Consider the following 18293-nt stretch of genomic DNA (forward strand, 5'->3'; position numbering starts at 1 on the left):
TCAAATATTCTAATTTTGGGGCACAAACACTGGATTCACATTATCACACTGAGAGGAAGCAATTATTTCCAGTTTTTTTTCACACTTTTTGTAAACTGCCAGAATAAGCTGAAGTTGCCAGTTGGAGATAATTGTGCACGCCATATCTGTTCCTATATTTTGAACTTCAGTGCAGTTGTCCTATCACAGTATTGTTATGCAGAAGGAGGCCATACAACCCATAGTATGTGCACCAGCCCTCCAAATGAGCATAGTGATTTAGTGCGGTTATTCTGTCTTTTCCCCATACTCCCACACGTTGTTTCTATTCAAGTAATCAGCTAAAGCTCTCTTGAATGCCTTGATTGAACCTGCCACCACATCACTTCAGGCAATGTATTCCATACTCGAACCATTTGCTGTGTGCAAAAGCTTTTCCTCACATCATGTTTGCTTCTTTTGCAAATCATTTTAAATTTGTGCCTTCTTGTTCACGATCCATTTACGGGCACGAACAGTTTCTCCCTGTCTACTCTGTCCAGCCCCCTTGTGATTTTGAGCATCACTATCAAATCTCCTCTTAACCACCTTCTCTCCAAGGAGAACAGTCCCAATGTCTCAATTGTATAAGGCACTGGTGAGACCACACTTGGTGTATTGTGTTCAGTTTTGGTCACCTATTTGAGAAAGGATGTGGTGGCACTGGAGATGGTTCAATAGAGGTTCACTAGATTGATTCCAGGTTTTAAGGGGCTGTCGTGTGAGGAGCGGTTGAGTAGCTTGGGCTTGTACTTGCTGCAGTACAGAGAATGAGGGGGGATTTAATTGAGGTATATAAAATATTCAACAGGGTTGATAAAGTAAATGTTAACCAAATGTTCCCCCTTCTAGAACAGGACAAGAGGTCATAGTTGTAGAGCAAGAGGGGGGAGGTTCAAGACAGAGATAAGGAGAAGCTACTTCTCTCAGAGAATCTATGGAACTCTCTGCCCCAGAGAGCAGTGGATGCAGAATCTATCAATGGATTCAAGAAAGAGATGGATGAATATTTAATCAAAAGTGGGATAAACGACTATGGGGAGAAGACAGGGAAATGGAGTTAGGATAGGACAGAGATCAACCATGATCATATAGAATGGCAGAACAGACTCGAAGGGCTGAATTGCCTATTCTCACTCCTAATTCCTATGTCTCCAATCTATCCTCATAACTGAAGTTTCTGATCCCTGGATTTGTAAACCTCTTCTGCACTCGCTCCAATTTCTCCAGAAAGCAGAAGTCTTCTGGATGTATGTTATTTGCCAATGAACTTTAATCTTTTGCTGCTTTTGTGTGCCAATCCTTGAAGCATAATATGTGAGATACCTGGCTCACCCTGACTGCACATGCTTGAAGATCTGTCTTGTGATATAAAAAAAAACTTCTTAACATTTGGGATAAGTCTGTTGAATTGAGTTGCGAGGTTTTGACTGCTTGTGTCCAGTCCTTGGTATCATGTTGTACTAGTATTGGAACATCATTCAGTGAAAAGTTTTGACTTTTCTCCGGACATTGAACACATTTCAGTAATGATGGTTTTACATGATTGCTTGTTCTATCTGAAGACTCCACTTTGCTTGGTTCCCAAACCTACTTTGGGGAGCTGAGATTCCCACAAGACTAGGAAAGTCCAAACTGAAGTTTTAACATGACCGGGATATTCATAGAATCATAGAAACCCTACAGTACAGAAAGAGACCATTCGGCCCATCGAGTTTGCACCGACCACAATCCCACCCAGGCCCTACCCCCATATCCCTACATATTTACCCACTAATCCCTCTAACCTACGCATCTCAGGACACTAAGGGCAATTTTTTTTAGCATAGCCAATCAACCTAACCCGCACATCTTTGGACTGTGGGAGGAAACCGGAGCACCCGGAGGAAACCCACGTAGACACGAGGAGAATGTGCAAACTCCACACAGACAGTGACCCAAGCCGGGAATCGAACCCAGGTCCCTGGAGCTGTGAAGCAGCAGTGCTAACCACCGTGCTACCGTGCCGCCCACTGTGCTACCGTGCTCATTCATTGGAATGAGTTTCTGTAAGCACAGTTGTTGAGCTTATGATTCCCAAAATCCATATAAAGTATATTGCTTCCAAAGATCCAGTTGCTTAGCAGATCTTAATTGTTTGTTTTAACTAATACAGAAAAAATAGACCACTCTTTTTTATTAAACAAGGAATACTCTGGGGGTAACTATGTTTCCTTTCACTATGTTAAATCATCTCTTAACATTTTTTTTCAGTGATCTGTGTAATGATCCTAGACATTTGAATGGTCACACTAGATACTGACCAGAGCTCTTCAAAAAATTTGTGAATATTAATATTTTCTATTAAAAAAACTTGCTTATGACATCTGTGCATTTCATATATATGCATATTTTAACACCAATAAATCTTGTTAGGAGAGTGATGTTGAGAGAACTTATTAGGTAGAATGTCTATTGTTAACAATCACGTTGGATCAAAAAAAATCAAACGGTTAAAATTGATATAAAAGGAGTAGAAATCCGAGAAAGTCATGTCAAAACTGTATGGTATTTTGGTCTGGTTGCACTGTTCAGTTTTAGTCCCTGAAGGGGAAGAAGTAGGCTAATCCCGCTGTCAGAGAAGATCATAAGAAATAGGAGGCCCCCGCCCTGGCTGTTAGTCTTAACTCACTTGTAGATCATAGAATCCCTACAGTGCAGAAGAGGCCATTCAGCCCATTGAGTTTGCACTGACTCTCCAAAAGTGCATCTTACCCAGGCCCTCCCCCACCCTATTCTGTAAGCCCACATATTTGCCATGGCTAAATTTATACATCTTGTGACACTAAGGGGCAATTTAGCACAGCCAATACACATGACCTGCGCATCTTTGGACTCTGGGAGGAAATCATAGCCCCTAGAGGAAACCCATGCAGGCACTGGGTGAATGTGCAAACTCCACACAGATGATCACCCAAGGCCGGAATTGAACTTGGGTCCCTGGAGCTGAGAGGCAGAAGTGACTGTGCCACCCTAATATTTTTGCTAATTTAGCTTTGAACGTATTCAATTACCCAACTTCCACTGCTCCCTGGGACATGCAAATTAAGTTCCATAGACTAATGACTTTCTGAGAGAAGAAATTCCTCCTTTTAAAAAGGAGCCCCTTTTTAAACAGTGTCCCCGAGTCCTAGATCTACCCACAAGCGGTAAAGTTGTCCCAACATCAACCCCGTCAGACAACCTCAGGACCTTGTGTTACTTCTCATTCTTCTGAGCATTGAGTATAGGCCTAACCTGCTCAACCTTTCTTCATAAGACAATTGTTTCATTTGAGGAATCAGCCCAGTGAACCTTATTTGAATCTTTTGTGTTCTGAATTGAATTTTTATGGAAGATTGGAGAAGCTGGAGTCCTTCAGCCTTGAAAGAAGATGACAAAATTAAGATGAACACTTGCTTTTATAGAAAAGCTTTAATGTAAATAACGTAGGATGTTGTGTATGCATGGGAGGGATTCTGTAGTTTCCTCTTGACAAATGAACTAAAATAGGCCGTTTGGCCTTCCTCGTCTGTATGTATCTTGTGATCTTGAGATAAAAGAGATCTACGTATAAAAGGATATATTAACAGTAATTTGCATATATTTGTTTTAGCTTTGAATAGGAAAATAAAACTCTTATATTTAAGTTTTCATGAAAGCCATGAAACACTTTAAGCTGGATTAAGTGGTCAGCACAGTGATGGTGCTCGCTGCTGCCATTGAATCAATCAATACACCTAAATACCATGGTCCTCTTAGCAAGAACATTGGTTGCTATGGTTGAGGATTTTCTTTTGGCGTTCACTGCAGCAAGACCCAGCAGTGCTGTTTAGTGTAGATAAAAATTGCAAGTAGTTGTGAATGTAGCTTCCAGTCACTGCACCATGAAAATTGGTGTCTCCAGTTAAAATATGATTTATTTGGCATGATTCATTTTGTAATATTAAAAATGTAAACATAACTAAAAGTACAAAAATTTTGATCAGAATTATTTTCATACATACTTTGAGGTCAGATTTATCTTAAAATATGATACGAGTTGGAGCATTTAAGTTCTGACAAATCATGCTAGAAAGTTATAGATTTCTATATGAAACAGATGAATCAGATTTTTAAAACTTTCATGTTGACCTTTTAACAAGATTTATCTGATTTGTTTAAAAGAGGAAAAAAGTGAAATAAATCTTGTTTAATATTAAAACAATGAAAAGGAATAATAAATCTTAAAACATTTTTTTAAAAAATCAGGTTAATATTTCAATCCATTTTAAATGAAAAGATCCTTTCTGCTGTTGGCCTCCTCAGTAAGTATTCACCAGTGGAGAGGAGGCCCCTTAAACCTGGAAATACCAGATCTAAAAGTTTTGAGCATTAATAATAATTTGTAATTAGTGGACAATTTATGCAATTTCAAGCTGGTCCTAAACTTGCCTTTGGAAGTAGGGTACCCTCAGGTGTGCTGCTGGTTGGCTCAACCCAGTTTGCAGTGTTGTGCATGTCACCATTATTGGGCACCACAAAATCTAGGCCTTTGTTAACCTTTCATGAGTTTCAATCAGAAGTAAAACTTGAGAAATTAATATTGAAGGCCAACATGATTTTGAATGCATTGTGGGGATAAAATTCTGTATGAACAATTACATAGTTTGCTTTATTTATGTGAAGGGAGGCACGGTGCCACAGTGGTTAGTGCTACTACCTCATAGCTCCAGGGACCTGGATTCGATTTCCGGCTTGGGTCACTATATGTGTGGAGTTTGCACGTTCTCTCCGTGTCCGCGTGGGTCTCCTCCGGGTGCTCTGGTTTCCTTCCACAGTCCAAAGATGTGTGGGTTAAGTGCATTGGCCATGCTAAATTGCCCCAGGATGTGTAGGTTAGATGAATTACCGAGGTAAATATGTGGGATTGCAGGGATAGGGTCTGGGTGGGATTGTTGTTGGTGCAGACTCAATGGGCCCAATAGCCGCCTCCTACACTGTAGGGTTTCTAATTTACATTGTGGATTTATTATAATTGGTGGTGTAGAGGTATTTGCTATGTATAAATGCATTTACTGTTTAAGCAGTCTCTTCATTTCAAGAAAGTACATTAACTTGAGGCAAAATTTACTGTTTCTTTTAAATATATATCAAGTTCTTTTAATATTCATATTTTTACATTGCATGTATAATATAACTATAACTGTATACTAATCATTTTACAAAATTCTTTGCTATACTTTCTTCTGTAAATGCACCGTTTTCTAAGTTGAAAGCTTTATAGACGGCATCTGAATTACTGTGCTTTTTTGTTCTCCTAGGCCTAGTTGAAGCTGCAGATGCAGCACCAGAAGCAGGTGTGTTTGTATATTGCATGGCCAAACTGCAATCAGATACTGTACATTTGGAAAATTGAGTTGTACTGATTTCAATTCTTTTGAGCTGGATGTTTGCTTTTTTGGCTGTCTAATTCTTAACCTAACTTTTAAACCAATTAATACATTAATAATTTTAGATTTGCTGAAATATATCCTTAAGTTAAAATAAGCATGATACCCTGTTGTTTAATCGATGCAAGAGAAAAGTAAATCATCTTTTTAAAAAAAAAAGCAATCACAACATTTAGTAAAGGTAAACTATATCTTCTAACGTTTCTGAGATTAAATACAGCATTTTAAAAATAGAATCCATATAATGCTCTCATCGGCAATTTCATGTTCGGAAAACAAGTTTTCTAGCACTTGAATGGAAAGGGATTTTTCTGTTAAATTTATAATTCAGCAATATTTTGAAGCATAACACCTGAAACATTACAATTGTACAAAGTGTGGAGAAAATAATGGCACAATGCCAGTCTTTGTTTTTAATGTTCATGAAATGTTACGGGCAAAAACCTATTGAAGGTAATTCGGTTTAACCTCCAATAATATTTTTTTAAAAAGATGATGGTTGCTGTTAGGTTCAAAATAGCTGTGGAGCATAACTAACATGAATTCTGTCTTTACAAATTTTCTGCACTCTTCTAACAACTTGATTATATAAAGTGCTTCTCATGGTTGTGGTTCTTCATTTTTGATACAGAGGTAGGTGATGGGGAAGCTTTGGCAAGTCTTTTGGAGACGCCTTGCAGAACAAGCATCTTGGGTTTGGTTTATCTTTGTAATATGAACACGGCAATTGATTGGTTTTTACTTTATGTACAGAATTACTGGAGGAGACGGAAAAGCTCATGAAGGAAAAGCAGGAAGTGCAACGGCAGGCAGAGAAAGAACAAAATGACCTCACGAAACAGGTGAAAATGTTAGAAAGTGAATTAGAGGAGCAGGTGAGCACGGTGATAGAGATGGAACAGGAAAAGAATGCTGAGATTCTGGACTTACAACAGCAGATTGTGGCCCTGGAAAAACAACTGGAGAAAAACAGAAAATTTTTGGATGTATGTATACTGTTGATTTTTGTGCTTAGAATTTCAAAGCTTTTTACAATAAGATTCACATAAGATAAATACATAAAATACCCACATGGGCATTGTGCTCAGAGAGATGCTGAATCCTGTAGAATCATACACTAGCATGAGTCTGTGTTTAAGAGGAGAAAACTGGTGAGTAGGGGTAAAACTGCATCAACTGAACTCTAGCTTTGGGCCAGAATGTGTCATCTAATTTGGCCAGTGTGTAAGCTTAGCTTTTATAGTCACAGTTTTAAAGACTTCTAAAAACAGTTCATATCTCAAGAAAAGCAAATTTCTTGAGTATATTCAAGATGGATGTGCTCTTAAACTAACAAGAGAACAAAGCAGTTTGTATTTAGTAATCAATATTATTCCTGAATCAGCCAACAATCTGACTGCAAAAGAACTTCTAAAAGTGACCATAACATGATTGAATCCGATACTATATTTGAGAGTGCAAAAGGTGAGTCACGAGCTGGGTTTTAAATTTTTGAGCTATGCTTTGGAGTGATGAGGCTGAAATTAGCCACAGTAGACTGGGCAGAACTGTTAAACTTCAGATGTACAGTGAGAAGAATTCAAAGAAAGAGCAGAATGCAAGATTGAAAGGTAACTCTAAAGAGCAAGAGCTCTACTTGTGTGGTCAAACTAACCATCTATTCAACACTTTCAACACAAAGGAAGATTTCCTTTGAACATAATCCCATACATAGCATTTTACTCTGACGTTGTAATTGGAGAATACCAGGCAGGTCCCGGTCTCTCTCCCTCTGTTTTCTCCAAACAACTTTGCTTGCATTGTAAGCTTCTTCAAGGTATAGAAGGCAGCAGAATATTGCTTTATATGTCTCTGTTACAATTTTTGCGAATTGAAAGGGATTCCACATCCTTAACATGCATCAGGAGAACCAAAGAAAAGTTAGAGCACAGAAGGAGGCCGTCCAAGACTCCAAGGTACGTTGCAGTGCAGGTATCGCTGCTGTCCGTAAGCCATGACCTTGGGTTTGAGATCCTGGTTCACAGATACTTTTTTTTCCCCTCAGTCGGCCGAATGCTGAGCTGGCATATTGGAAGTGGTGATGAATTTTGTCATCTTATGTCTGCCTGCATCAATAGTCCACATTTTCTAGTGTTTTGCTGTTCATCTTAATCGATGGATGGAAGTGTTGTGCTTTGAGAGCTGGTTGGAAGAGGACCTTAGTTTTCCAAGTGTTTAGCCAAAAGCTCAGTTTCTGAATGAGCACACATTCAGTGTCAGCTGCATACTGGAAGCTCAATCACTGATGGAATAATTTTTGTTTTTTTTATTGAAGGCTACATGGATTGAATAGTTTCCTATCTGTTCTGTAAGTTATCCCCATGCTCGTGGGTAATTTGCTTAGGATGAGGTGTAATATTACAGCACGCAAATTGTTGTAATGGCACAGCCTTGTTTAGCCCCAGCTTTCACCTACATGGGGTCAGTGGTAATGCTGCTGGTGGGAATCACAGCTTGCATATCATCATGAAGTAAGGTGAGGATGGCAACAAATTTCTGAGGGTAATCAAATTTGAGGAGGGTACTCCATAAGCTTCATGATTGACATAGTTGAAGGCTGTTGTGAGGTTGGAAAAAAAACGACTTTTACAGTGGTTGATGCTGTTCCTTGAGTTTTTCACAGTAAAGTTCATGTCTGTGATATTTCTGAAAACTACCCTGCAACTCTGTCTGGAGCTCTGCGGTCACTAGGTGGAGGTGATTGAAGAGGATCCATGCAATGATCTTTCCTGTGGCAGGTAGTAGGGAGCCTTCTCTGTAGTTACAGTAAACCCTTGTCCATTTTTAGTGGTTTGTGCAGTTTTCCCCGTTTTAAAGTGTGTGAGCAATGAGATGATGTCACCACATCCAGAGTGTGACTTGTGATCAGTGTAAATTTTGTCTTTTCCATACATTTGAGGAGCATCATTTATTTGCTGCGTTTTCAAGCACCCCTTGCCCCGCCCAGTACAAAACTAAACTTCATGTTTAATCATTTTTTTACTGTACATTCCATTAGTTGAGGAACTATGTGAACTTTGTTGTTTGAAATGATTCTCCACGGTACTGATTTTAAAAGTGCAGATACTGTGCTGTAAACTGTTCTTCAAATTTCTTTGGTACTGTACATACCCGTGGAACTGGGGTGGCTGTCTGTTTAAAGAAATTATTTGCTATACCATAGTACTCTACTGTACTGTACAGTACCTCTGAGGAGCTTATTGTAAACTTGATGTTTTAAAGAGATTTCTACTGGGATGAAACCTGCAACAAGGCAGCAATTTTAACATTGCTTACTGGACAGTACATTTTAGTACATCAAACTGTATGGTAATGTTCCAATTTTTACATTGATTTTTCTAGGGACAGATTGCTCTTAGGAACCTAACTCTGGCTTTATCATTGATTCCTATGGGAAACCATGTTTCACTTAAAGGGGTTTCACTTAATGGTGATTTTTAGGAATGCAATCACCACTTTATTGAAGACTCCCTGTACTGTAATTGGACTTGCCTCCTTTCTTGAATTTGGTCATATTCACAATGCCACTTAAGTTTCCCTTTTCCCAAACAAGGGAGGTGAGGTTGTGCAGCCATGCTAGGTGTGCACCTCTGCCATGCTCCAAAATTTGAGCAGGGATTCCACCTGCTGCAAAGACTTTTTTGTTTTTCAGCTTTCAAATGGCTTTTTCGATTTGCTCTAGATTAGGATAATGCTGAGATAATGCTGAGACTGAGCCATATAGGGTATTGAAGAATGAAGTTGAGGCATTCAAGTCTAAGACTGATTCTTGGTTGAAGAGTTCTTTGAACTATTCTCTTCATTGAGCACAGATGGCCTCCCTGTTCTTGATGACCCCACAGCTGGAGAAACTGCTTTTTTTTTGTTCATTCGTGGGACATGGCATCGCTGGCTGACCAGCATCTATTGCCCATCCCTAGGTGCTGGTGATGAGCTGCCTTCTTGAATCGCTGCAGTCCATGTTCTGTGGGTTGACCCACAATGCCATTAGGGAGGGAATTCCAAGATTTTGACCCAGCGACTGCCAAGGAATGGCGATATATTTCCAAGTCAGGATAGTGAGTGGCTTGGAGGGGAACTTGCAGGTGATGGTGTTCCCATTTATCTGCTGCCCTTGTCCTTCTAGATGGAAGTGGTTGTTTGAAAGGTACTGTCTAAGGCTCTTTGGTGAATTGCTGCAGTGCATCTTGTAGATAGTACACACTGCTGTTACTGAGCGTCGGTGTTGGAGGGATTGAATTTTGTAGATGTGGTGCCAATTAAGTGGTGTACATGAGTTGTTGGATCTCTCATGCTCTTTGTACCCACCACTTGTTCTTTTTGTCACAGATTTTATGCTATTCTGTTACCTATACAGATCTATAGGACTGCTACTTTTCTCTTGATATACAATGAAGTTTCCAGTCCCTGAAAGCTTTGCTCTTATACTCAATGAGGTCCAGAATCTCTTGGTCATTTTGTAATTTTTAACATTGGGTAGTCATTGCACGCTGACCACCTTGTGGTCTCAACAGAGCAGGACCTTGGCACAATGGCAAGAGAGTTCTAAGAAGAACCCAAACTTCAATATCCCCAGTGCATACAGTACAATGGGCTAGTTTCAATATCCCAAAAAAGATTAGTTCTCTTTGCGCTGTCTTTCAAACTAATTGAACAACACGGGAATGATCCTTTGTTTTTAATCCATGAACTATTCTTGATTCCACAGTGTCACAATCTGCATGTATTATGTAACAAAAATATCAGATCAAAGTCAGCCTGACTTGCTTCCCATAATTGATTAATGAAAGGAAATTCATCACAATTTATTTACAGTATTTTGTTTGCAGTGTAGTGAATTTTTGGCTTCTTGTCTGTCACGATTTATCATTTGTAACCTTGATTGTGTGGAGAAACTTTCAGCTGATAGCAATGAATGCTGTATATTTAGAATAAAAACAGAAAATGCTGGATAAACTCAACAGGTCTGGCAGCATTTGTGGAGAACTATAGAAGGGCCATTTGGACTCAAATGTTAACTGTGTTTCTCTCTGCACATATGCTGAGGTCTCTCCACAGACATGAGTTTATCCAACATTTTCTGTTCTTTTTAAGATTTCCAGCATCTGCAGTATTTTGCTTTTAATTGCTATATATTTATAGTTTGATGGAATTACATTTGATCTGCATCACTGTGAAAACCATGCCTTTGGACAGTTCCCTTTTGTTGATGAGTAATAAATTCAAAATTTAAACCAAATTGACAGTACAGCAGTGGTCTCCAAATAGTTGATCATGATCAATAGGTTGATCCTGAAGTCCCAAAGTCGATTGTCAGAAGTCCTAAAATCGACTGTCATTGGCTGCTGAAAACGCATGGGACTCGGGCTTCTCATGATAATGAGCGAAGTAGCTCATTGGCTGCCGAACCGCTGCCAAAAATGCATGCGATTCGGGCTTTCTGTGATGACAAGTGAATCAACTCATTGGCTGCTGAACAGCTGCCGAAAATGCACGGGACTCTGGCTTCTTGTGAGGATGAGCGAATCAGCTCATTAACTTCCGCACCATTCTGAAAATTCATACAACTCTGGCTTCTCATGATGACAAGTGAATCTGCTCATTGATTGCCAAAATGCAGGCAGCGAAACCTGGACTAAACTGGGTAAAGACAAAAATGATGAGCCAGGGACCTCCAAAAGGACAAAAACCTACCATTTCCACCAGGAATGAAAAAGTAGATTTTTTTTAATGAATGTCAAAGGCAAGATCATTTGTCAACAGTGCAGCCTTGAGTAAAAGAGGTAATTTGGAACAGCATCATAAGACGATGCATGTAAAATTTCAAGAATATTTCCATTTAAACAGAGCCATTCCAACACAAAGTTGGGAAGTTAAAAGGAATATTGCAAGCTGAACAATCACTCTTTTCAAAATTTGTGGCTAAAGGCAATGCTAACAAAAAGGCCAGAAGGGTGGAATTGTTGTCTCAAGGTGTGTCTCAGCAAATACATCAAGACTTATAAGGCTGTGGATGTTTCTCACTGCAGTTTGATGAATCAGTAGATATGATAAATACAGCCCAGCTGATTGTTTTCGTTCACATGACATTCAAAGATGCAACTACAAAGAAGGACTTCTCGCTCTTTTGCCACTCGGAGAGGACAAGAGGCAAGGATGTCTACAACAACTTTAAAAGATATGTGACTGAGAAAAACATTCCAATCAAGAAATTGGTTTCAATCACAATTGGTGATGCACCGTCAATGCTGGGTATCATTGCAGACTTTGTTGCACTTTGCAGAAATGATCCCAAATTCCCCTCCTTTGTCAAGTACCATGGTGTTATCCACAACAAGCGCTAGCGAGCAAGGTTATTGACTCTTCTCGTAATGACAGTTGTTGTCAAGATCGTCAACTCAATTTGTGCCAGAGCTCTGCAACATTGCTTGTTCAAATCAATACTCGATGAGCTTGGTGCCAATTTCGTGTAGATGCGAGATGGTTAAGTTGAGCAAAAGTCCTCCAGAGATTTTTAGATCTGCTCCCTGAAATGGTCACCTTTCTTAAATCAAGAAATGAGGTGTACAGCGAGCTGCCAGATAACACGTGGTTGCTAGACTTGGCGTTTCTTATAGAGTGCAAAATTGGATGAGCTGAACTGTGAACTGCAGGGGAGGGACAGAGACTTGTTACACATGATCAGTGCAGTGAATGTGTTCAGGACGAAACTGGGCCTGTGGTTCTCCCAGTTAAAGAACAAAATTACCGAGCATTTCCCAAATCTGGAGAAAATCCAACAACAGGTTTAACAAATCCTGTGACCATCTGAATAAATTGGAAAATGAATTGAACAGACAATTTCAGGAGTTAGATAAGGTGGAACAAATCATTATGTTCATCTCAAATCATTTTCTGCAAGTAAACATTGGAGAACTGACAGCAAAATTTCAGCAGGTGTTCAAATAAAGCAATGGACTTGACATGGAAATAATTACCATGCAAAATGTCATAGAGCTGAAAGCCAAGTCAAGGGATTAAGACGCTTGGGGACTTGTAAACAGAGAAAAGTATCCTGTTCTCACATCCTGTGCACTCAGGCTGAAGCCCTGCTTTGGTTTCACATACCTCTGTGAGGTGGCTTTTTTCTAGATAAAAATCATCAAATCCAAGTATCGCACTCATCTCACAGATGCCCATCTGATGGTCTGTCTGAGACTGGTCATCACAAACCATGACCCAGACTTCACAGCACTCACAGATGGTGTGCAAGTACAGGTGGTCACATTAAGAATAGGTGAGTGTTATGCATAAGAAAATTTTGGGTGGGTGGGGGGTTAGTAAAGTTAAATTTTTAAGAGTAGATCTCGTGCTGCATTTTAATGCTAAAAGTGATCTTGTGCTTAAAAAGATTGGAGACACTGCAGTGCAGTAACTATCAGCTATATCAGTGTTGTATGTTAATTTCTTCCATTCTAGGATAAATACATGGGATTACGGGGATGGAACCTGGGTGGGAGTGTTGTCAGTACGGGCTGGATGTGCCAAATGACGACCTTCTGCACTGTAGGGATTCTATGATTTCTGTTGATTTCATCAAAACTTTGACCATACCTTGTATATAATTTTCACTTCATCCATGCACACACTAATGCAAGCAAACATACGAAGACACCTTGACTCCACCTTGTATCAAAAACTGCAATTTGTTTAAGCAGTCAGCAAAATCTTAAATTAGTAATGTACAAAAATCTGCATTGTAAGTAATGAAATATCAAATGTAGGTGCTATAGTGCAATGCAATAAAAATGCCTACCTGAATGGATTATTTAATTAAGTACATAAATGTCACACATTGTTATGGTTGCATTATTGTTTCCATACAGGAACAGGCAATAGACCGTGAACAGGAGAGAGATGTATTTCAGCAAGAGATACTGAAATTGGAGCAACAACTGAAAACTCCACAAAGACTCCAACCTATCAATGATCAAAGAAATAGAGAGGTAACATTTTTACTAAAAAAAAGCAAGTACGAGAAACAGCAAATGTAAAGGGAAATCTCCAATGTATTGATGCTGATTTGTTTGACACAGTCATTCTGTTATTCCCCACCTCTCAAAATACCATCTACCTTCATTCAAAAAATAAGAAAGTCAAGCACTATTGATTGTTTTTATATCTGTGCTTGGCTCTTGATTATATCATTAACATTTCAAGTGACCTCAACCAGCTAGAAAGGTTCACTCTTCACAGTACTCTGAACTGGCCAAATAAGTCATTTAGTTGTCAGGAAGGTACTGCTGACACATCCACATCTTGTGAGCGAATGGTAAACCTCCTTCCAAATCCTTAGCACAATTTAGCGACTGCATTCACCATGTGGGCGCTTCCTGTAATAGCCACTAAATTGCATGCAAATTCAGAAATGCAAATCTTGACGATAGGATTCAAGTTTGAGTCCCCTCATCTTGCCGGCGACATGATCAAGTTTAAATAAATTATAACCTCATTAAACGGCTTGACGCTGTAGTGGTCTCCCCAAGACACCCCCCAGCACGAATTATTATTGGTTTTCGAAAACCAGCCATGGTGACCATGCCAGAGGCGCAGATATGCCTGTAGCCACCCAGGGTGGATGAACATGCCTGGGCATTACCCTCTGGCACGCTGGTAGTCGTTAGGGTTGGGTGGAATATTCTCCTTATCCATGGGTGAGGGAGGTTCCCCTTATCCACCAGGGGGTCCTGATGTGGGGGGATATTCCCTTTATCTGCCTGGAGGTCCCAGTGTCTGTATTGGGTGTCCTTTTAATTAAACTTTGGGATCAGGGCAACCCATAGACATGGCATCCCGATCTAAGGTTCCCAGTGCTGTAGGCTTTTTTAGGCTCCACCCCTTCAACTGGTTGTGAGATCTGTGCCAACCCTTGAAATTGAACAGTGAACATTTGATCTGGTGAGAAAAGCCCCCTGTGAAACTCTGCTAATTTTTGGGAAGATTGCGGCCCCTATTTGTCCCTTAACCTGACGTTGGATATCTCGCCACGGTCATGCAAATAGGATGACTGTGTCTAGCCAAAGTCCCAAAATTTGCCTTTTTCCACATTGTGCCTGAGAAGCTGAATGAAGCATAATTTTGCTATTTCCTCTTCCCTTGCCACTCATTTGTTTAATCTGACACCTACGGGCTAAATTGCTGATATCATAAATCTAGGAGATTGTTAGAATGTACCATGTGTCATTTCAATGAAGACTACCTGAAGAATTTAGCTCAAAACTGCATGATGTTGAATTTGATAGCCCCCTTCATTGCTTTTGCATCAGTCTATTCCTATGCTCCAAGCAACCCCAGATTGTTTGGGTGACCATTGCCCAAAACAAGCAACTTGAAATCTGGCAAAATCCAAAATCTGACACCGCTTGGGTCCCAAAGTTGCTGGTTCTGAGAGTTTGCCTGTATTCCTTAGCACTGAATATAGCTATGTGTGTTTATAAGTACAGTCAGAAGTCTCACAACACCAGGTTAAAGTCCAACAGATTTATTTGGTAGCAAAAGCCACTAGCTTTCGGAGTGCTGCCCCTTCACCAGGTGAGTGGGAGTTCTATTCACAAACAGGGCATATAAAAAGACACAAACTCAATTTACAAAATAATGGTTGGAATGCGAGTCTTTACAGGTAATCAAGCCTTAAAGGTACAGACAGTGTGAGTGGAGAGAGGGTTAAGCACAGGTTAAAGAGATGTGTATTGTCTCCAGACAGGACAGTTGGTGAGATTTTGCAAGCCCAGGCAAGTTGTGGGGATTACAGATAGTGTGACATGAACCCAAGTTCCCGGTTGAGGCCGTCCTCGTGTGCGGAACTTGGCTATGAGTCTCTGCTCAGCGACTCTGCGCTGTCGTGTGTCGTGAAGGCCGCCTTGGGAGAACGCTTACCCGAAGATCAGAGGCTGAATGCCTGTTCCCCAACAGGAAGAGAACACTCTTGCCTGGTGATTGTCGAGCGGTGTTCATTCATCCGTTGTCGTAGCGTCTGCATGGTCTCCCCAATGTACCATACCTTGGGACATCCTTACCTGCAGCGTATCAGGTAGACAACGTTGGCCGAGTTGCAAGAGTATGTACCGTGTAGCTGGTGGATGGTGTTCTCACGTGAGGTGATGGCATCCGTGTCAATGATCCGGCACGTCTTGCAGAGGTTGCTGTGGCAGGGTTGTGTGGTGTCGTGGTCACTGTTCTCCTGAAGGCTGAGTAGTTTGCTGCGAACAATGGTCTGTTTGAGGTTGTGCGGTTGTTTGAAGGCAAAAAGTGGGGGTGTGGGGATGGCCTTGGCGAGATGCTCATCTTCATCAATGACATATTGAAGGCTCCGGAGAAGATGTTGTAGCTTCTCCGCTCCGGGGAAGTACTGGACGACGAAGGGTACTCTGTCCACCATGTCCCATGTTTGTCTTCTGAGGAGGTCAGTGTGTTTTTTCGCTGTGGCGCATCAGAACTGTCGATTGATGAGTCAAGCACCATATCCTGTGCTTACGAGGGCATCTTTCAGCATCTGGAGGTGTCTGTTGCAATCCTCATCTGAGCAGATCCTGTGTATATAGAGGGCTTGTCCGTAGGGGATGGCTTCTTTAACGTGGGAGCTGGAGAAGTGTAGCATCGTGAGGTTATCTGTGGGTTTGCGGTACAGTGAAGTGCTGAGGTGACTGTCCTTGATGGAGATGCGTGTGTCCAAGAATGCAACCGATTCCGGAGAGTAGTCCATGGTGAGTCTGATGGTGGGATGGAACTTATTGATGTCATCATATAGTTGTTTCAGTGATTGTTCACCATGAGTCCAAAGGAAGAAAATGTCATCGATATATCTAGTGTATAGCATCGGTTGAAGGTCCTGTGCAGTGAAGAGGTCTTGTTCAAACCTGTGCATGAAGATGTTGGCATATTGAGGTGCGAATTTGGTCCCCATGGCTGTTCCGTGTGTCTGGATGAAGAACTGGTTGTTGAAGGTGAAGACATTGTGGTCCAGGATGAAACGGATGAGTTGGAAAATTGCATCTGGAGACTGGCAGTTGTCGGCGTTGAGTAGTGAGGCAGTTGCAGCAATGCCATCGTCGTGGGGGATGCTGGTGTAGAGTGCTGAGACATCCATTGTGACGAGGAGTGCTCCTGGTTCAACGGCTCCATGTGTGCTGAATTCCTGTAGGAAGTCCGTAGTGTCACGACAAAAGCTGGGCGCTCTTTGTACAATGGGTTTCAGGATGCCCTCGATGTAGCCAGAGAGGTTCTCGCACAGGGTCCCATTGCCCGATACGATGGGACAGCCAGGTGTGTTTGCCTTGTGTATCTTCGGGAGGCAGTCGAGATCTCCAACGCAGGGAGTACGTCCTGGCTGGAGACAATGCACATCTCTTTAACCTGTGCTTGGCCCTCTCTCCACTCACATTGTCTTTATCTTTAAGACTTGATTACCTGCAAAGACCCACATTCCAACCATTATTTTGTAAATTGAGTTTGTGTCTTTATATGCCCTGTTTGTGAATAGAACTCCCACTCACCTGATGAAGGGGCAGCGCTCCGAAAGCTAGTGGCTTTTGCTACCAAATAAACCTGTTGGACTTTAAGCTGATGTTGTGAGACTTCTTACTGTGTTTACCCCAGTCTAACGCCGGCATCTCCACGTGTTTAAAAGTGAACAATTTTCTGCAAGTTATCAAAGCATTTTGAAAGACTTTAAAATTCAAAACTCTCTGGTTTAGGTCATGCAATTTTCTACTTAATTGATGCTGTAAGCCATTGGCTGTGCTACTTCTGATGTGCCTATTTTTTTGTTAGATTCAAATGATCTATCCATGAAATTTTGGAGCAGGTTCACAACAGTAAGAATGGAGCAGGAAATTGTGTAATTTACAACATAAGTTGCAGTTCACAAACTTGCAAGAAATCCTGGGCAAACAACTTAATTATTGGGTTGCTTTTTTCACTCTCGATCAATCAACAATGTTTTTATTTTTTTAATGAACCTTGATTTTTTTAAAGAAGGTAATTCATCTATGATTTAATTGAGAGTGCTCTTAAATTCATAGCTGATTTTTGTTCCTCATCATTGTTCTTGCCTTACTAAGATGGAAAATCTGGCAGATCAGTTGAAAGACAAGACTGACCGGTGCAGTGAACTTCTGCTTTCCAAAGAACAGCTTCAGAGAGATGTACAAGAACGGAATGAAGAAATTGAGAAAATGGAAAACCGAGTAAGGGAATTGGAACAGGCATTGATCAGTACCACTTATCCAGTACAAAAGGTAATTGGTTTGCCTACTAAGCTGACGTAAATGGGGCTGGACTTATTTTTACCATTTCTGTTGGTAGAAAGTCAGAAGGTATTATGAGCCCAAATTCCAGTCTTCATGGGGCTTGTTTTTGATATGGAATTTTGCAGGTACTAAGACAGTATATAGTACATTATAGTGCCAAAGTCTATGTCTGGAAGAGATCTCTTGTGCAGCACACCTCTTGTTGAGTGTTACTGAGTCTTTTTGTGAAGAATTTCACAGCTCAGACTGTCTTTCCTAGCTAGAGACACTTAGAATGGAAGAAGAAGTCCAAAGATGTGTGGGTTAGGTTGATTGGCCATGCTAAAACTGCCCCTTAGTGTCCATAGGTTAAAGGGATTAGTGGGTAAATATGTAGGGATATGGGGTAAAGCCTGGGTGGGATTGTGGTCGGTGCAGACTCGATGGGCCAAATGGCCTCTTTCTGCACTGTAGGGTTTCTATGATTTCTATGAACAAAGTTTTTTTTACATGTATTAAT

General features: G+C 40.7%; 1 protein-coding gene across 5 annotated transcripts in view; it reads left to right on the plus strand.

Moving 5' to 3' along the window:
- akap9 (A kinase (PRKA) anchor protein 9) overlaps window positions 1-18293 on the plus strand; it is a 200873-nt gene that overhangs the window by 119830 nt on the left and 62750 nt on the right. For 4 of the 5 annotated variants that reach the window (XM_078235519.1, XM_078235528.1, XM_078235539.1 and 1 more), the window contains 4 exons: window positions 5340-5375; window positions 6222-6454; window positions 13373-13492; window positions 17606-17782. In XM_078235519.1, coding sequence (XP_078091645.1) covers window positions 5340-5375; window positions 6222-6454; window positions 13373-13492; window positions 17606-17782 — 566 coding nt within the window. The remainder of the gene's footprint in view (window positions 1-5339; window positions 5376-6221; window positions 6455-13372; window positions 13493-17605; window positions 17783-18293) is intronic. The other variant, XM_078235549.1, reaches the window with a different exon arrangement.

The sequence above is a fragment of the Mustelus asterias genome, chromosome 2 (genome assembly GCF_964213995.1).
Source record: "Mustelus asterias chromosome 2, sMusAst1.hap1.1, whole genome shotgun sequence".
Classification (NCBI taxonomy): domain Eukaryota; kingdom Metazoa; phylum Chordata; class Chondrichthyes; order Carcharhiniformes; family Triakidae; genus Mustelus; species Mustelus asterias.